The sequence below is a fragment of the Pelodiscus sinensis genome, unplaced genomic scaffold (genome assembly GCF_049634645.1).
Source record: "Pelodiscus sinensis isolate JC-2024 unplaced genomic scaffold, ASM4963464v1 ctg111, whole genome shotgun sequence".
Classification (NCBI taxonomy): Eukaryota; Metazoa; Chordata; order Testudines; family Trionychidae; genus Pelodiscus; species Pelodiscus sinensis.
In genome coordinates this window covers 21,633-39,188 of record NW_027465815.1, presented here as the reverse complement: position 1 = coordinate 39,188, position 17,556 = coordinate 21,633, and the positions used below count along the sequence as shown (strand labels likewise).

General features: G+C 68.8%; 1 protein-coding gene across 1 annotated transcript in view; it reads left to right on the top strand.

Annotated features, from left to right (window-relative positions):
* Positions 1–17,556, top strand: part of LOC142823440 (cGMP-dependent protein kinase 1-like) — a 43,252-nt gene that overhangs the window by 16,381 nt on the left and 9,315 nt on the right. The window contains 9 exon segments of the mRNA XM_075914504.1: positions 263–326; positions 938–1,015; positions 2,796–2,884; positions 3,714–3,779; positions 4,197–4,250; positions 5,528–5,572; positions 7,017–7,143; positions 9,516–9,646; positions 11,768–11,857. Coding sequence (XP_075770619.1) covers positions 263–326; positions 938–1,015; positions 2,796–2,884; positions 3,714–3,779; positions 4,197–4,250; positions 5,528–5,572; positions 7,017–7,143; positions 9,516–9,646; positions 11,768–11,857 — 744 coding nt within the window.

Sequence of the window (17,556 nt, the reverse complement as noted above, 5' to 3'; positions counted from 1 at the left end):
GGGGACAGGGCCCATGGGGGGCAGGAGGGAGGAGCGGGACCCATGGGGGGCAGGAGGGAGGAGCGGGACCCATGGGGGACAGGGCCCATGGGGGGCAGGAGGGAGGAGCGGGACCCATGATGAGCAGAAGGGAGGAGCGGGACCCATGGGGGGCAGGGCCCATGGGGGGCAGGAGGGAGGAGCGGGACCCATGGGGGGCAGGGCCAGGTCTCTGGCTGGGTGTGGGGTGCCCGTGTGCTGACAGGGCCTCCCGCCTCCCCAGGGCGCCGGCGCTGCAGGGCCTGGCGGACGCCCGGCTCTCCAAGCTGCTGGACGCCATGGAGGAGGTAGGCGCTGGGGCTGCCCGAGGGACCCCGCCGGGGGGCAGAACCCAGGTGGCGCCAGCCGCCGGCCTGGCACATGTGGGCACGGCCGGGGGAGCCCCTGGGCTGCCTGGTCCCATGCTGGGCGTGGGGGGGGCAGTGGCAGGGCTGGCCCCACAAGGCTGCTGCGACGGCGCGTCGGGGTTCCCCCGTCCTGCACCCCAGAGCAGCCAGAACAGGCTCCGCCGGCCGGTAGAACGGGGGTCAGTGCCCCCCAGGACAGCCCAGCACAGACGGGCCGTGGCTGCAGGAGTCAGGCCAGGGTGCCCCAGACCCCTTGGGGGGGGGGGGTCCATCGCCCCCAGACCCTCCGCCTAGGCTGTTCCCTTCCTGGTTCCCAGCCAGCAGCTGCCCCGCTCCCGGCCCTGCCCCAGCCAGGTGCCCCCCTGGGAAGAGTTTTGCTAACTGCCCAGGCTGGGCCGGGTGTCTGGGCCAATCCACACGTGGGGGAGTCCGGGGGATCCCCCAGCCCAGCGCAGGGGCCCGGGTCACAGAGCAGCCCCCCCACTAGGCCACAGAGGGGTCCGTCCGTGGGACTGTCCCGTGACGCGGCCCGTCCGTGTGTCCGTCCGCAGTGCACGTTCGCTCCCGGAGAGGCGATCGTCCGCGAAGGGGACGAGGGCAAAAACTTCTACATCATCCTGAGAGGAGAGGTGGGTCCGGCCAGGCCTGGCACTACCCCTCCTGTCCCCTCCCCCGCCCTGCATGGGGACTACCCTCCCCTCCCCCGCCTGCCCGAGGAACTACCCTCCCCTCCCCCGCCTGCCCGGGGAACTACCCTCCCCTCCCCCGCCTGCCCAGGGAACTACCCTCCCCTCCCCCGCCTGCCCAGGGAACTACCCTCCCTTCCCCGCCTGCCCTGGAACCTACCCTCCCTTCCCCGCCTGCCCGAGGAACTACCCTCCCCTCCCCCGCCTGCCCGGGGAACTACCCTCCCTTCCCCGCCTGCCCGAGGAACTACCCTCCCCTCCCCCGCCTGCCCGGGGAACTACCCTCCCCTCCCCCGCCTGCCCGGGGAACTACCCTCCCCTCCCCCGCCTGCCCGGGGAACTACCCTCCCCTCCCCCGCCTGCCCGGGGAACTACCCTCCCTTCCCCGCCCGGGGAACTACCCCTCCCCTCCCCCGCCTGCCCAGGGAACTATCCTCCCTTCCCCTCCCCCGCCCTGCCTGGGGAACTACCCTCCCCTCCCCCGCCTGCCCAGGGAACTATCCTCCCTTCCCCTCCCCCGCCCTGCCCGGGGAACTACCCTCCCCTCCCCTGCCTGCCCGGGGAACTACCCTCCCCTCCCCCACCTGCCCTGGAACCTACCCTCCCTTCCCCGCCTGCCCGAGGAACTACCCTCCCCTCCCCCGCCTGCCCGGGGAACTACCCTCCCTTCCCCGCCTGCCCTGGAACCTACCCTCCCCTCCCCCGCCTGCCCGGGGAACTACCCTCCCTTCCCCGCCTGCCCTGGAACCTACCCTCCCCTCCCCCGCCTGCCCAGGGAACTACCCTCCCCTCCCCCGCCTGCCCGGGGAACTACCCTCCCTTCCCCGCCTGCCCTGGAACCTACCCTCCCCTCCCCCGCCTGCCCGGGGAACTACCCTCCCTTCCCCGCCTGCCCTGGAACCTACCCTCCCCTCCCCCGCCTGCCCAGGGAACTACCCTCCCCTCCCCACTCTTCTGAGGCAACCTCTCCTGCCCTGCAAGGGCTTGGGGCAGGGCAGCCTGCCCCCCTCTGCCCTGCCCCAGGGTACTTGGGAAGAAGCCCAGGAGCTGCAGCTCCCACCTGGCCCTCTGGTCGCCTTGTCCCCAGCAGCCCCTCAGTCCAGCCGGGCACCTCGCGCGCCCGCCTTCCGCTGGGCCAGGCCATGGGGCAGCCCCCCACGGCCCCGCTCCCCTCAGCCCAGGTCTAAACAGCGCCCGACCTCTGCCTGCCCCCCACCTCAGCCCCCCAGACTGGGCCCCCTGCCCACCCTGCGCCCCGCCTCAGCCCCCCCAGACTGGGCCCCCTACCCCTCGCCTCAGCCCCCCAGGCTGGGCCCCCTGCCCGCCCTGCCCCCGCCTCAGCCCCCCAGGCTGGGCCCCCTACCCGCCCTGCCCCCCACCTCAGCCCCCCCAGACTGGGCCCCCTGCCCCTCGCCTCAGCCCCCCAGGCTGGGCCCCCTGCCCGCCCTGCCCCCCACCTCAGCCCCCAGACTGGGCCCCCTGCCCGCCCTGCCCCCCACCTCAGCCCCCAGACTGGGCCCCCTGCCCGCCCTGCCCCCCACCTCAGCCCTCCCAGACTGGGCCCCCTGCCCCCCACCTCAGCGCCCAGACTGGGCCCCCTGCCCCTTGCCTTAGCCCCCCAGGCTGGGCCCCCTGCCTGCCCTGCCCCCCACCTCAGCCCCCCAGACTGGGCCCCCTGCCCTCCCAGCCCCCAGGACCGATGCGGCAGCCCGTGTCCCTGCAGGTTCGGGTCAGCCGGAGCGTGAAAGGGCAGGAGGAGCCGATCCGGGTGCTACGAGCCGGTGACCACTTTGGGGAGCTCTCGCTGCTGCGGTAGGTACCGGCCCAGAACCCCTCCGCCCTGCCTGGCTGGCCCCGCACACCCCCCACAGGATCCCCCCCACGCGCCCCCCGCAGGGCCCCCCCACACGCACACACTGCGGAGCCCCCCATAGGCACCCCCCACACACGCCCCCCGCAGGGCCCCCCCACACGTGCACACCACGGGGCCCCCCACACACGCACACCACGGGGCCCCCACACGTGCACACCACGGGGCCCCCCACACACGCACACCACGGGGCCCCCACACGTGCACAGCACGGGGCCCCCCACACACGCACACCATGGGGCCCCCCACACGTGCACACCACGGGGCCCCCCACACACGCACACCATGGGGCCCCCCACACGTGCACACCACGGGGCCCCCCACACACGCACACCATGGGGCCCCCCACACGTGCACATCATGGGGCCCCCCACACACGCACACCACAGGGGCCCCCACACACACGCACACCATGGGGCCCCCCACACGCTCACACACCGCGGAGCCCCCCATAGGCACCCCCCCGCAGGGTCCCCCACACGTGCACACACCGCGGGGCCCCCCACACGCACACACTGCTAGGCTCCACATTCACACACACCGCAGGGCCCCCCACACATGCACACTGGGCGCCCCACATGCACACACACTCTCCAGGGGCCCCCCCCACACCGTGGGGCCCCTCCCACACATACACACTGCAAGGCCCCCCACACACGCACATACTGTGAGGCCCCACACACGGGCATGTTCCTTCAGGCCTGTGATCTTACGTCTCCTGCTCCTGAAGCCCCCCGCACGGCCCCCCTCATGCCTCCCTCCTCTCCGCAGCAACATCCGCCGGACAGCCACCTGCCGGGCGCTCGGCGAGGTCACCTGCATCACCCTCACCAAGGAGTAAGTCAGCCCGGGAGGGGAGTGGGGTCTAGTGGTTAGAGTGAGGGGGGGTTAGGGAGCCCGGACTCCTGGGCTCTCCCCCAGCTCCGGAGGGGAGTGGGGTCTAGTGGTTAGAGCAGGGAGGTTGAGCCAGGACTCCTGGGATGTAACCTGGCTGTGTGAGGGGAGTGAAGTCTAGTGGTTAGCGCAGGGAGGCTGGGCGCCAGGACGCCCGGGTTGGATGTCTGGGTTGGGGGAGGGGACGGGGTCTTGTGTTTAGCCAGGACTCCTGGGTTTCCTCCCCAGTGGTGGGCCTGGCCAAGTCCCTTTGTCTCTGCCTCTCCCCCGTGGGTCAGGGGCTGTTCTTGCCTTGACTCCCATGGACAGAGGCTGGGCTCCCCCGGCTGGTCCTGCCAACCGCCCCCTTTCTCCCTGCAGAGACTTCCAGGAGATCGGCCCCTGCTGCCCCATGCCCCTGGAGCTCTCAGAGCCGTGAGTGTCTGGGGGGCCCCTCCGTGGGCCGGGCATCCCTCGGGCCTGTGCGGGGCACGGGGGTGGGTGCCAACGGGAGGGATTGCTAGGGGGCCATGGGGAGGTGGGTGCTATGGGGCAGTGGAAGGCAGGAGGTACCATGGGAGGCAGGTACAATGGGAAGGTGGGAGCAGGGGTGCTATAGGATTGGTTGCCATGGGCAGGTGGGTGCTATGGGAAGGGGGTTGCCATGGGGATGGGAGGTGGGGGAGGCCATGGGGTGCTGTAGGGGAGATGGTTGCCATGGGGATGGGAGGTGGGGGAGGCCATGGGGTGCTGTAGGGGAGATGGTTGCCATGGGGATGGGAGGTGGGGGAGGCCATGGGGTGCTGTAGGGGAGATGGTTGCCAGGGGGATGGGAGGTGGGGGAGGCCATGGGGTGCTGTAGGGGAGATGGTTGCCAGGGGGATGGGAGGTGGGGGAGGCCATGGGGTGCTGTAGGGGAGATGGTTGCCAGGGGGATGGGAGGTGGGGGAGGCCATGGGGCGCTGTAGGGGAGATGGTTGCCAAGGGGATGGGAGGTGGGGGAGGCCATGGGGCGCTGTAGGGGAGATGGTTGCCAGGGGGATGGGAGGTGGGGGAGGCCATGGGGTGCTGTAGGGGAGATGGTTGCCATGGGGATGGGAGGTGGGGGAGGCCATGGGGTGCTGTAGGGGAGATGGTTGCCAGGGGGATGGGTGGTGGGGGAGGCCATGGGGTGCTGTAGGGGAGATGGTTGCCAGGGGGATGGGAGGTGGGGGAGGCCATGGGGTGCTGTAGGGGAGATGGTTGCCAGGGGGATGGGAGGTGGGGGAGGCCATGGGGTGCTGTAGGGGAGATGGTTGCCAAGGGGATGGGAGGTGGGGGAGGCCATGGGGCGCTGTAGGGGAGATGGTTGCCAGGGGGATGGGAGGTGGGGGAGGCCATGGGGTGCTGTAGGGGAGATGGTTGCCATGGGGATGGGAGGTGGGGGAGGCCATGGGGTGCTGTAGGGGAGATGGTTGCCAGGGGGATGGGTGGTGGGGGAGGCCATGGGGTGCTGTAGGGGAGATGGTTGCCAGGGGGATGGGAGGTGGGGGAGGCCATGGGGTGCTGTAGGGGAGATGGTTGCCCGGGGGATGGGAGGTGGGGGAGGCCATGGGGTGCTGTAGGGGAGATGGTTGCCAGGGGGATGGGAGGTGGGGGAAGGGGCGGTGGGAGGCAGGGGGCCGGGAGGCAGGGTAGCCCCTGCCTGACTGTTCCCTTCTCTGCCCCTGCAGGGAGGTGGCCGGGCGGGAGGCCCCTGCCCCGGCTGAGCCGGGATGGTGAGTGGCCGCCCGGGCAGCTGTCGGGCACACGGGGGTCCCCACCCAGCAGAGCGGCTCCTTCCAGGAGGGGTTTTCAGGGAAGATCAGGGGCTCAGCGGCATCTCCTGCAAACCCCGGGCCCTGGGGGCTGAGGCAGCTGGCCGGGGCCGTGGGACTGAGTGCTGGGGGGTTGCTGGCGCCTGGCGGAGCTGGGTTGTGTGGGGTGACTGTGGGGCTGAGCCCCTGGGGGTGGGATCAGAGGCTGGGGATGTAAATCCACCGGATGCCCACGCCTGGAATGCTGCGTCCACGTGTGGTCGTCTCACCTCACAAAAGGTCTCTTGGCATTGGAAAAGGGTCAGAGAAGGGCAATAAATATGCTGAGGGGTTTGAAACAGGTCCTGTCCGAGGAGAGATTAAAGAGACGGGGACTGTTCAGCTTAGAAAAGAGGAGGCTGAGGGGGGATAGGACAGAGGTCTATGAAATCATGGCTGGTGCAGAGAAAGTGAATAAGGCAAAGTCATCGACTTGTTCCCATAACACAAGAACTAGGGCTCACCCAATGAAACGAACAGGCAGCAGGTTTAAAACAAACCAAAGGAAGTTTTTCTTCACTCAGCGCACAGTCCACCTGTGGAACTCCTCGCCAGAGGACGTGGTGAAGGCCAGAACTTGAACAGGGTTCAAAAAAGAGCTAGATCCATTCCTGGAGGTTAGGTCCATCAGTGGCTCTTAGCCAGGCTGGGCAGGGCTGGTGTCCCTGGCCTCTGTTTGTCAGAAGCTGGCAATGGGCGACAGGGGAGGGATCCCATGAGGATTCCCTGTTGTTTTCCCTCCCTCTGGGGCACCTGGCATTAGCCACTGTGGGCAGACAGGACCCTGGGCTGGAGGGACCCTTGGTCTGATCCTGTATGGCCGTTCTCATGGTCACATCCTGTGGGGGAGGCAGGAGCTGGGGGGGGGGGGGGTCACAGTCTGGGGAGAGCTGAGGCTGGGAGGTTACAGCCATAGGGAGGAGACATGGGCTGGGGGTCACAGCCTGGGGGGCAGGTGGGACTCAGGGGGCCACAACCAGAGGGAGGAGACATGGGCTGGGGGTCACAGCCTGGGGGGAGGCAGGAGCCGGGGGGGGGGGTCACCGCCACAGGGTGGGGAGCTCAAGCTGTCAGACACCCCCCCAGGCGCTGGTCCGTGCAGCTGGCGGCCTGGCTGGGCTGGCGCTGAGCCCCTGGGGGGGCAGTTCTGGGTCTCTCCCCCGTCCCTCGGGCAAAGGCCCCTGGCCGGCCCCATGGGAGGCCCAGGCGTGAGCAGGCCACAGTGGGCGAGGGGCTGTGGGGTGGCTGGGGGTGAGCAGGACCTGCCCTGATTTGCCCATCCCCTGGGTGCAGGGCTCAGCACCGGCCGGGCGGGGCACGTGCCCCCCGCATGTGCGGCCTCTCACCGAGCTGTCGCTCCCCGCAGCGCCCCAAGCCCCGAGGCAGCCCCGGCCCCGCGGCTCCAGGACCTGGCGGCCGTGTGCTACGAGGACGGGCCGCACCAGGGCCTCCCCGTCATCCTGGGCACCGGCGGCTTCGGCCGCGTTGAGCTGGTGAGACCGAGCAGCCTGTCGCGTGGCAGGTTGGGGGGGCGCGTGGGGAAGGGTCGCTCCGAACCAGGGCGACTTCCAGCCCGGCCGGGGACCCTCCCTGTACGGCCCCAACCAGCCCCACCAATCCTGGCTCTTCCCTGCGCTGGCCAGTGCGGAGATTCACCAGCAACCCCCCTCAGACACCCAGTGCCCCCCAGCACCCCCACACAGGGGAGAGGTTCTAACCCCTCCCCCACCTCCCCTCACACACCCTAGTGCTCCCTGTGCCCCCCCAGCCCCCCTCACACAGGGGAGAGGTTCTAACCCCTCCCCCACCTCCCCTCACACACCCCAGTGCTCCCTGTGCCCCCCCAGCCCCCCTCACACAGGGGAGAGGTTCTAACCCATCCCCCACCTCCCCTCACACACCCCAGTGCTCCCTGTGCCCCCCAGCACCCCCACACAGGGGAGAGGTTCTAACCCATCCCCCACCTCCCCTCACACACCCCAGTGCTCCCTGTGCCCCCCCAGCCCCCTCACACAGGGGAGAGGTTCTAACCCATCCCCCAGCTCCCCTCAGATACCCAGGTGCTCCCTGTGCCCCCCAGCCCCCCTCACACAGGGGAGAGGTTCTAACCCATCCCCCACCTCCCCTCACACACCCCAGTGCTCCCTGTGCCCCCCAGCCCCCCTCACACAGGGGAGAGGTTCTAACCCATCCCCCACCTCCCCTCAGACACCCCAGCACTCCCTGTGCCCCACAGCCCCCCTCACACAGGGGAGAGGTTCTAACCCTCCCCCCGACTCCGGACAGGCTCTCCCAGTGCCAAAGGAGCAGCCCCAGTCCCAGGGCGATTTACCCCTCAGGTCTCACCCCAGGGCTCGCTGGGCCCGGCCTGTGGCATCTCCCATCTGGGGGTTGCTGGTGCAGAAGGAAGAGGCCGGGAGGGGGGTGTGAAGGGAACAAGCGACCCCCCCCCCCCCCACGGCCGGGTGCCGGGTGCAGGCGTGTGGGGGGTGGACAAGCTGCTGTCGGACCCGTCTCTGGCGCTCGCCCTGGGCCGGGCCGTCAGCCCTTCCGGGCCCCGCTCACCTGCCGGCTGCAGGGTCCCAGCGAAGCCCCCGGCCCGGCGCAGAGCCCCCCAATCACAGGGGCGTGGGCGCGTAGAAACTGCCTCAGCGAAGTGTTCGCTTGCAACAGACGCCTCACGTGGCCACCGTGGAACACGTGGGGCAACCGCCCGGCAGCGGGTGCAGCTCCCCCTCCAACGCGGGAGAATGTCCCCCCATGGGGTGGGCCTGCTCTACACAGTGGGGGTGCCCCACAGCTCCCGGCTTGCGGGGGAGAGCCCTCACCCCGCCCGCCGCCCTGCCCCGCCTGAGTCCTGCCCCCTGCCCGGGCCCGGCCTAGCCAGGCGTTTGTGCCCCGGTGGCTCTCCGTGGCATGGCTGACTGGGCGGGGGGCAGTCCTGCTGGCGGCGCCGTGGGGCTCAGGCAGGCTCCCCCCCGCCGCCCCGCCTGGCTCCACCGAGGCAGGAGGCAGCCAGCAGGACTGGGCGAGGGGACCCGGGGTCTTGCCCCTGCTCTGAGCACCAGCTGTGCGGCTCAGGGCCTGGGGGGCAGCGCCAGCCTGGGGGCAGCACAGAGTCCCGGGCTCCTGCGCCTGCCAGACACGCCGGCTGCTTCTGCCTTCCCGGGAGCTGTGAGAGCGGGCGGAACGGAGCCCTGTGCCCTGCGCCCTGCGCCCCCCGGCCCGCTGAGAGTGAGCGGCAGGCGGGGGGGGGATGGAGCGAGATGGGGCGGGGCAAAGGTGTTTGGTTTTTGCCTGCCATGCCCAGCCTTGAGGCAAGACCCCCTCCCCGTGTCCGGGGCGCTGCCCCTGCTTTGCCCCCCAGGCCCTGCCTGCCCCACCCGGCCTTGAAGCTAGACCCCGCCGTGCCCTGCCCCTCACCCACCCGCCCGCCCCGCCTGCCCCCAGGCCCTGCCTGCCCCACCCGGCCTTGAAGCTAGACCCCGCCGTGCCCTGCCCCTCGCCCACCGGCCCGCCTCGCCTGCCCCCAGGCCCTGCCTGCCCCACCCGGCCTTGAAGCTAGACCCCGCCGTGCCCTGCCCCTCGCCCACCCGCCCGCCCCGCCTGCCCCCAGGCCCTGCCTGCCCCACCCGGCCTTGAAGCTAGACCCCGCCGTGCCCTGCCCCTCGCCCACCGGCCCGCCTCGCCTGCCCCCAGGCCCTGCCTGCCCCACCCGGCCTTGAAGCTAGACCCCGCCGTGCCCTGCCCCTCGCCCACCGGCCCACCTCGCCTGCCCCCAGGCCCTGCCTGCCCCACCCGGCCTTGAAGCTAGACCCCGCCGTGCCCTGCCCCTCGCCCACCCGCCCGCCCCGCCTGCCCCCAGGTGCGTGCCCGGGACCAGCTCTTCGCCCTCAAGCGGATCCGCAAGGACCACGTGGTGCGGAGGCAGCAGCAGGAGCACGTGCACACGGAGAAGCGGGTGCTGGAGCGGAGCCGCTGCCCCTTCGTCGTGCGGTAGACACCGCCCCGGGCACTGGAGGGGCTGTCTGGGGAGGCTGCCCCACAGGAGTGGGGGTGGTAGTGAGGGGGGCACGAGTGGTGTTGGGTGGCTGCCCTAGGAGGGGGGCACTGGCGGGGCTGTGGGGTGGTTCAGGGGGGCGCTGGCGGGGCTGGTGGGGTCATTCAGGGGGGCACTGGCGGGGCTGTGGGGTGGTTCAGGGGGGCACTGGTGGGGCTGGTGGGGTCATTCAGGGGGGCACTGGCAGGGTTGTGGGATGGTTCGGGGGGCACTGGTGGGGTTGTGGGATGGTTCAGGGGGGCACTGGCGGGGCTGGTAGGGTCATTCAGGGGGGCACTGGTGGGGCTGTGGGGTGGTTCAGGGGGGCACTGGCGGGGCTGAAGGGTGGTTCAGGGGGGCACTGGCGGAGCTGAAGGGTGGTTATGGGGGGCACTGGCGGGGCTGTGGGGTGGTTCAGGGGGGCGCTGGTGGGGCTGGTGGGGTCATTCCGGGGGGCACTGGCGGGGTTGTGGGATGGTTCGGGGGCACTGGCGGGGCTGGTGGGGTCATTCCGGGGGGCACTGGCGGGGTTGTGGGATGGTTCGGGGGGCACTGGCGGGGCTGTGGGATGGTTCGGGGGGCACTGGCAGGACTATGGGGTGGTTCAGGGGGGCGGTGGTGGGGCTGGTGGGGTCAGTCAGGGGGCACTGGGGGGGCTGTGGGGTGGTTCAGGGGGGCACTGGTGGGGCTGGTGGGGTCATTCAGGGGGGCACTGGCAGGGTTGTGGGATGGTTCGGGGGGCACTGGTGGGGTTGTGGGATGGTTCAGGGGGGCACTGGCGGGGCTGAAGGGTGGTTCAGGGGGGCACTGGAGGAGCTGGTGGGGTGGTTCAGGGGGGTGCTGGTGGGGCTGAAGAGTGGTTCAGGGGGGCACTGGTGGGGCTGTGGGGTGGTTCAGGGGGGCACTGGCGGGGCTGAAGGGTGGTTCAGGGGGGCACTGGAGGAGCTGGTGGGGTGGTTCAGGGGGGTGCTGGTGGGGCTGAAGAGTGGTTCAGGGGGGCACTGGCGGAGCTGAAGGGTGGTTATGGGGGGCACTGGCGGGGCTGTGGGGTGGTTCAGGGGGGCGCTGGTGGGGCTGGTGGGGTCATTCCGGGGGGCACTGGCGGGGTTGTGGGATGGTTCGGGGGCACTGGCGGGGCTGGTGGGGTCATTCCGGGGGGCACTGGCGGGGTTGTGGGATGGTTCGGGGGGCACTGGCGGGGCTGTGGGATGGTTCGGGGGGCACTGGCAGGACTATGGGGTGGTTCAGGGGGGCGGTGGTGGGGCTGGTGGGGTCAGTCAGGGGGCACTGGGGGGGCTGTGGGGTGGTTCAGGGGGGCACTGGTGGGGCTGGTGGGGTCATTCAGGGGGGCACTGGCAGGGTTGTGGGATGGTTCGGGGGGCACTGGTGGGGTTGTGGGATGGTTCAGGGGGGCACTGGCGGGGCTGAAGGGTGGTTCAGGGGGGCACTGGAGGAGCTGGTGGGGTGGTTCAGGGGGGTGCTGGTGGGGCTGAAGAGTGGTTCAGGGGGGCACTGGTGGGGCTGTGGGGTGGTTCAGGGGGGCACTGGCGGGGCTGAAGGGTGGTTCAGGGGGGCACTGGAGGAGCTGGTGGGGTGGTTCAGGGGGGTGCTGGTGGGGCTGAAGAGTGGTTCAGGGGGGCACTGGCGGAGCTGAAGGGTGGTTATGGGGGGCACTGGCGGGGCTGTGGGGTGGTTCAGGGGGGCACTGGCAGCGTCAGTGGGGTCGTTCAGGGGGGCTCTGGCGGGGTTGTGGGATGGTTCAGGGCGGCACTGGGGGGCTGTGGGGTGGTTCAGGGGGGCACTGGCAGCGTCAGTGGGGTCATTCAGGGGGGCTCTGGCGGGGTTGTGGGATGGTTCAGGGCGGCACTGGGGGGCTGTGGGGTGGTTCAGGGGGGCACTGGCGGGGCAGTGGGGTGGTTCAGGGGGCACTGGCGGGGCTTTGGGGTGGTTCAGGGGGGCACTGGCAGAGGTGTGGGGTGGTTCAGGGGGCACTGGCAGCGTCAGTGGGGTGGTTCAGGGGGGCACTGGTGGGGCTGTGGGGTGGTTCAGGGTTAACCCCTTTGCACTTTCTGCCCTAGGCTCTTTGGCACCTACAGGGACAACCAGTACGTCTACATGCTACTGGAGTTCTGCCAGGGGGGTGAGCTGTGGACCAAGCTGCGTGAGGTGTACGGAGCCAGGGCGCGGGCAGGGAGGGGCGGCCAGGAGCCGGGTATGGGGCTGTGTGGCAGGCGGCTGGGGGGCAGACATGGGGTGGTGCCGGGGTGGGGTGGGAAGGGATCGAGTTGGTAGGCAGTGTGGGATAGGCTGGGGCAGAGTTGCTGGGCTAGGGGAGGCGGTGTGGGCAGGTGGTGAGGGATAAGCTGTGTGGGTGGGGAAGTGGTGGGGTTGCTGGGGATGGAGGCAGGCTGTGTAGGCAGCAGAGTGGGCAGGACAATGGTGGTGTTCCTGGGAGTGGAAGGATGCGGTGTGGGCGGCGGTGTGGGTAGGACAGTGGTGTTGTTCCTGGGAGTGGAAGGATGTGGCGTGGGCGGCGGTGTGGGTAGGACAGTGGTGTTGTTCCTGGGAGTGGAAGGATGTGGCGTGGGCGGCGGTGTGACCGGGACAGTGGTGGTGTTCCTGGGAGTGGAAGGATGTGGCGTGGGCGGCGGTGTGGGTAGGACAGTGGTGTTGTTCCTGGGAGTGGAAGGATGCGGTGTGGGCGGCGGTGTGGGCGGGACAGTGGTGGTGTTCCTGGGAGTGGAAGGATGCGGCGTGGGCGGCGGTGTGGGTAGGACAGTGGGTGGTGTTCCTGGGAGTGGAAGGATGCGGCGTGGGCGGCGGTGTGGGTGGGACATTGGTGATGTTCCTGGGAGTGGAAGGATGCGGTGTGGGCGGCGGTGTGGGCGGGACAGTGGTGGTGTTCCTGGGAGTGGAAGGATGCGACGTGGGCGGCGGTGTGGGTAGGACAGTGGTGGTGTTCCTGGGAGTGGAAGGATGCGGCGTGGGCGGCGGTGTGGGTAGGACAGTGGTGGTGTTCCTGGGAGTGGAAGGATGCGGTGTGGGCGGCGGTGTGGGTAGGACAGTGGTGTTGTTCCTGGGAGTGGAAGGATGCGGCGTGGGCGGCGGTGTGGGTGGGACAGTGGTGGTGTTCCTGGGAGTGGAAGGATGTGGTGTGGGCGGCGGTGTGGGTAGGACAGTGGTGGTGTTCCTGGGAGTGGAAGGATGCGGTGTGGGCGGCGGTGTGGGCGGGACAGTGGTGGTGTTCCTGGGAGTGGAAGGATGTGGTGTGGGCAGTGGTGTGGGCGGGACAGTGGTGGTGTTCCTGGGAGTGGAAGGATGTGGTGTGGGCGGCGGTGTGGGTAGGACAGTGGTGGTGTTCCTGGGAGTGGAAGGATGCGGTGTGGGCGGCGGTGTGGGCGGGACAGTGGTGGTGTTCCTGGGAGTGGAAGGATGTGGTGTGGGCAGTGGTGTGGGCGGGACAGTGGTGGTGTTCCTGGGAGTGGAAGGATGTGGTGTGGGCGGCGGTGTGGGTAGGACAGTGGTGGTGTTCCTGGGAGTGGAAGGATGCGGTGTGGGCGGCGGTGTGGGTAGGACAGTGGTGGTGTTCCTGGGAGTGGAAGGATGCGGCGTGGGCGGCGGTGTGGGTGGGACAGTGGTGGTGTTCCTGGGAGTGGAAGGATGCGGTGTGGGCGGCGGTGTGGGCGGGACAGTGGTGGTGTTCCTGGGAGTGGAAGGATGTGGTGTGGGTGGGACAGTGGTGGTGTTCCTGGGAGTGGAAGGATGCGGTGTGGGCGGCGGTGTGGGCGGGACAGTGGTGGTGTTCCTGGGAGTGGAAGGATGTGGTGTGGGCAGTGGTGTGGGCGGGACAGTGGTGGTGTTCCTGGGAGTGGAAGGATGTGGTGTGGGCGGCGGTGTGGGTGGGACAGTGGTGGTGTTCCTGGGAGTGGAAGGATGCGGTGTGGGCGGCGGTGTGGGTAGGACAGTGGTGGTGTTCCTGGGAGTGGAAGGATGCGGCGTGGGCGGCGGTGTGGGTGGGACAGTGGTGGTGTTCCTGGGAGTGGAAGGATGCGGTGTGGGCGGCGGTGTGGGCGGGACAGTGGTGGTGTTCCTGGGAGTGGAAGGATGTGGTGTGGACGGGACAGTGGTGGTGTTCCTGGGAGTGGAAGGATGCGGTGTGGGCGGCGGTGTGGGCGGGACAGTGGTGGTGTTCCTGGGAGTGGAAGGATGTGGTGTGGGCAGTGGTGTGGGCGGGACAGTGGTGGTGTTCCTGGGAGTGGAAGGATGTGGTGTGGGCGGTGGTGTGGGTAGGACAGTGGTGGTGTTCCTGGGAGTGGAAGGATGCGGTGTGGGCGGCGGTGTGGGTGGGACAGTGGTGGTGTTCCTGGGAGTGGAAGGATGTGGTGTGGGCAGTGGTGTGGGCGGGACAGTGGTGGTGTTCCTGGGAGTGGAAGGATGTGGTGTGGGCGGCGGTGTGGGTGGGACAGTGGTGGTGTTCCTGGGAGTGGAAGGATGTGGTGTGGGCAGTGGTGTGGGTGGGACAGTGGTGGTGTTCCTGGGAGTGGAAGGATGTGGTGTGGGCGGCGGTGTGGGTGGGACAGTGGTGGTGTTCCTGGGAGTGGAAGGATGTGGTGTGGGCAGTGGTGTGGGCGGGACAGTGGTGGTGTTCCTGGGAGTGGAAGGATGTGGTGTGGGCGGCGGTGTGGATGGGACAGTGGTGGTGTTCCTGGGAGTGGAAGGATGCGGTGTGGGCGGCGGTGTGGGCGGGACAATGGTGGTGTTCCTGGGAGTGGAAGGATGCGGTGTGGGCGGCGGTGTGGGCGGGACAATGGTGTTGTTCCTGGGAGTGGAAGGATGCGGTGTGGGCGGTGGTGTGGGCGGGACAATGGTGGTGTTCCTGGGAGTGGAAGGATGTGGTGTGGGCAGCGGTGTGGGCGGGACAATGGTGGTGTTCCTGGGAGTGGAAGGATGCGGTGTGGGCGGTGGTGTGGGCGGGACAATGGTGGTGTTCCTGGGAGTGGAAGGATGCGGCGTGGGCAGTGGTGTGGGCGGGACAGTGGTGGTGTTCCTGGGAGTGGAAGGATGCGGTGTGGGCGGCGGTGTGGGTGGGACAGTGGTGGTGTTCCTGGGAGTGGAAGGATGCGGTGTGGGCGGCGGTGTGGGTAGGACAGTGGTGTTGTTCCTGGGAGTGGAAGGATGTGGCGTGGGCGGCGGTGTGGGTAGGACAGTGGTGGTGTTCCTGGGAGTGGAGGGATGCGGCGTGGGCGGCGGTGTGGGTAGGACAGTGGTGTTGTTCCTGGGAGTGGAAGGATGTGGCATGGGCGGCGGTGTGGGCGGGACAGTGGTGGTGTTCCTGGGAGTGGAAGGATGCGGTGTGGGCAGTGGTGTGGGTGGGACAATGGTGTTGTTCCTGAGAGTGGAAGGATGCGGCATGGGCGGCGGTGTGGGCGGGACAGTGGTGGTGTTCCTGAGAGTGGAAGGGTGCGGCATGGGTGGCGGTGTGGGTAGGACAGTGGTGTTGTTCCTGGGAGTGGAAGGATGCGGCGTGGGCGGCGGTGTGGGAGGGACAGTGGTGGTGTTCCTGGGAGTGGAAGGATGCGGTGTGGGCAGTGGTGTGGGTGGGACAATGGTGTTGTTCCTGAGAGTGGAAGGATGCGGCATGGGCGGCGGTGTGGGCGGGACAGTGGTGGTGTTCCTGAGAGTGGAAGGGTGCGGCATGGGTGGCGGTGTGGGTAGGACAGTGGTGTTGTTCCTGGGAGTGGAAGGATGTGGCGTGGGCGGCGGTGTGGGCAGGACAGTGGTGTTGTTCCTGGGAGTGGAAGGATGTGGTGTGGGCGGCGGTGTGGGTGGGACAGTGGTGGTGTTCCTGGGAGTGGAAGGATGCGGCATGGGCGGCGGTGTGGGCGGGACAGTGGTGTTGTTCCTGGGAGTGGAAGGATGCGGTGTGGGCAGTGGTGTGTGCGGGACAATGGTGTTGTTCCTGAGAGTGGAAGGATGCTGCGTGGGCGGTGGTGTGGGCGGGACAGTGGTGGTGTTCCTGGGAGTGGAAGGATGCGGCATGGGCGGCGGTGTGGGCGGGACAGTGGTGTTGTTCCTGGGAGTGGAAGGATGCGGCGTGGGCGGCGGTGTGGGCGGGACAGTGGTGGTGTTCCTGGGAGTGGAAGGATGTGGTGTGGGCAGGACAGTGGTGGTGTTCCTGGGAGTGGAAGGATGTGGTGTGGGTGGTGGTGTGGGCAGGACATTGGTGGTGTTCCTGGGAGTGGAAGGATGTGGTGTGGGCAGTGGTGTGGGCGGGACAGTGGTGGTGTTCCTGGGAGTGGAAGGATGTGGTGTGGGTGGTGGTGTGGGTGGGACAGTGGTGGTGTTCCTGGGAGTGGAAGGATGCGGTGTGGGCAGTGGTGTGGGTGGGACAATGGTGTTGTTCCTGAGAGTGGAAGGATGCGGCATGGGCGGCGGTGTGGGTGGGACAGTGGTGGTGTTCCTGAGAGTGGAAGGGTGCGGCATGGGTGGCGGTGTGGGTAGGACAGTGGTGTTGTTCCTGGGAGTGGAAGGATGTGGCGTGGGCGGCGGTGTGGGAGGGACAGTGGTGGTGTTCCTGGGAGTGGAAGGATGCGGTGTGGGCAGTGGTGTGTGCGGGACAATGGTGTTGTTCCTGAGAGTGGAAGGAAGCGGCGTGGGCGGCGGTGTGGGCGGGACAGTGGTGGTGTTCCTGGGAGTGGAAGGATGCGGCATGGGCAGTGGTGTGGGTAGGACAGTGGTGTTGTTCCTGGGAGTGGAAGGATGTGGCGTGGGCGGCGGTGTGGGCAGGACAGTGGTGTTGTTCCTGGGAGTGGAAGGATGTGGTGTGGGCGGCGGTGTGGGTGGGACAGTGGTGGTGTTCCTGGGAGTGGAAGGATGCGGTGTGGGCAGTGGTGTGTGCGGGACAATGGTGTTGTTCCTGAGAGTGGAAGGATGCGGCGTGGGCGGCGGTGTGGGTGGGACAGTGGTTGTGTTCCTGAGAGTGGAAGGATGCGGCATGGGCGGCGGTGTGGGCGGGACAGTGGTGTTGTTCCTGGGAGTGGAAGGATGCGGCGTGGGCGGTGGTGTGGGCGGGACAGTGGTGGTGTTCCTGGGAGTGGAAGGATGCGGCATGGGCGGCGGTGTGGGCGGGACAGTGGTGTTGTTCCTGGGAGTGGAAGGATGCGGCGTGGGCGGCGGTGTGGGCGGGACAGTGGTGGTGTTCCTGGGAGTGGAAGGATGTGGTGTGGGCAGGACAGTGGTGGTGTTCCTGGGAGTGGAAGGATGTGGTGTGGGTGGTGGTGTGGGCAGGACATTGGTGGTGTTCCTGGGAGTGGAAGGATGTGGTGTGGGCAGTGGTGTGGGCGGGACAGTGGTGGTGTTCCTGGGAGTGGAAGGATGTGGTGTGGGTGGTGGTGTGGGTGGGACAGTGGTGGTGTTCCTGGGAGTGGAAGGATGTGGTGTGGGTGGTGGTGTGGGCGGGACAGTGGTGGTGTTCCTGGGAGTGGAAGGATGCGGCGTGGGCGGCGGTGTGGGCGGGACAGTGGTGGTGTTCCTGGGAGTGGAAGGATGCGGCGTGGGCGGCGGTGTGGGCGGGACAGTGGTGGTGTTCCTGGGAGTGGAAGGATGCGGTGTGGACGGCGGTGTGGGCGGAACAGTGGTGGTGTTCCTGGGAGTGGAAGGATGCGGTGTGGGCGGCGGTGTGGGTGGGACAGTGGTGGTGTTCCTGGGAGTGGAAGGATGCGGTGTGGGTGGCGGTGTGGGCGGGACAGTGGTGGTGTTCCTGGGAGTGGAAGGATGCGGTGTGGGCAGTGGTGTGGGTGGGACAATGGTGTTGTTCCTGAGAGTGGAAGGATGCGGCATGGGCGGCGGTGTGGGTGGGACAGTGGTG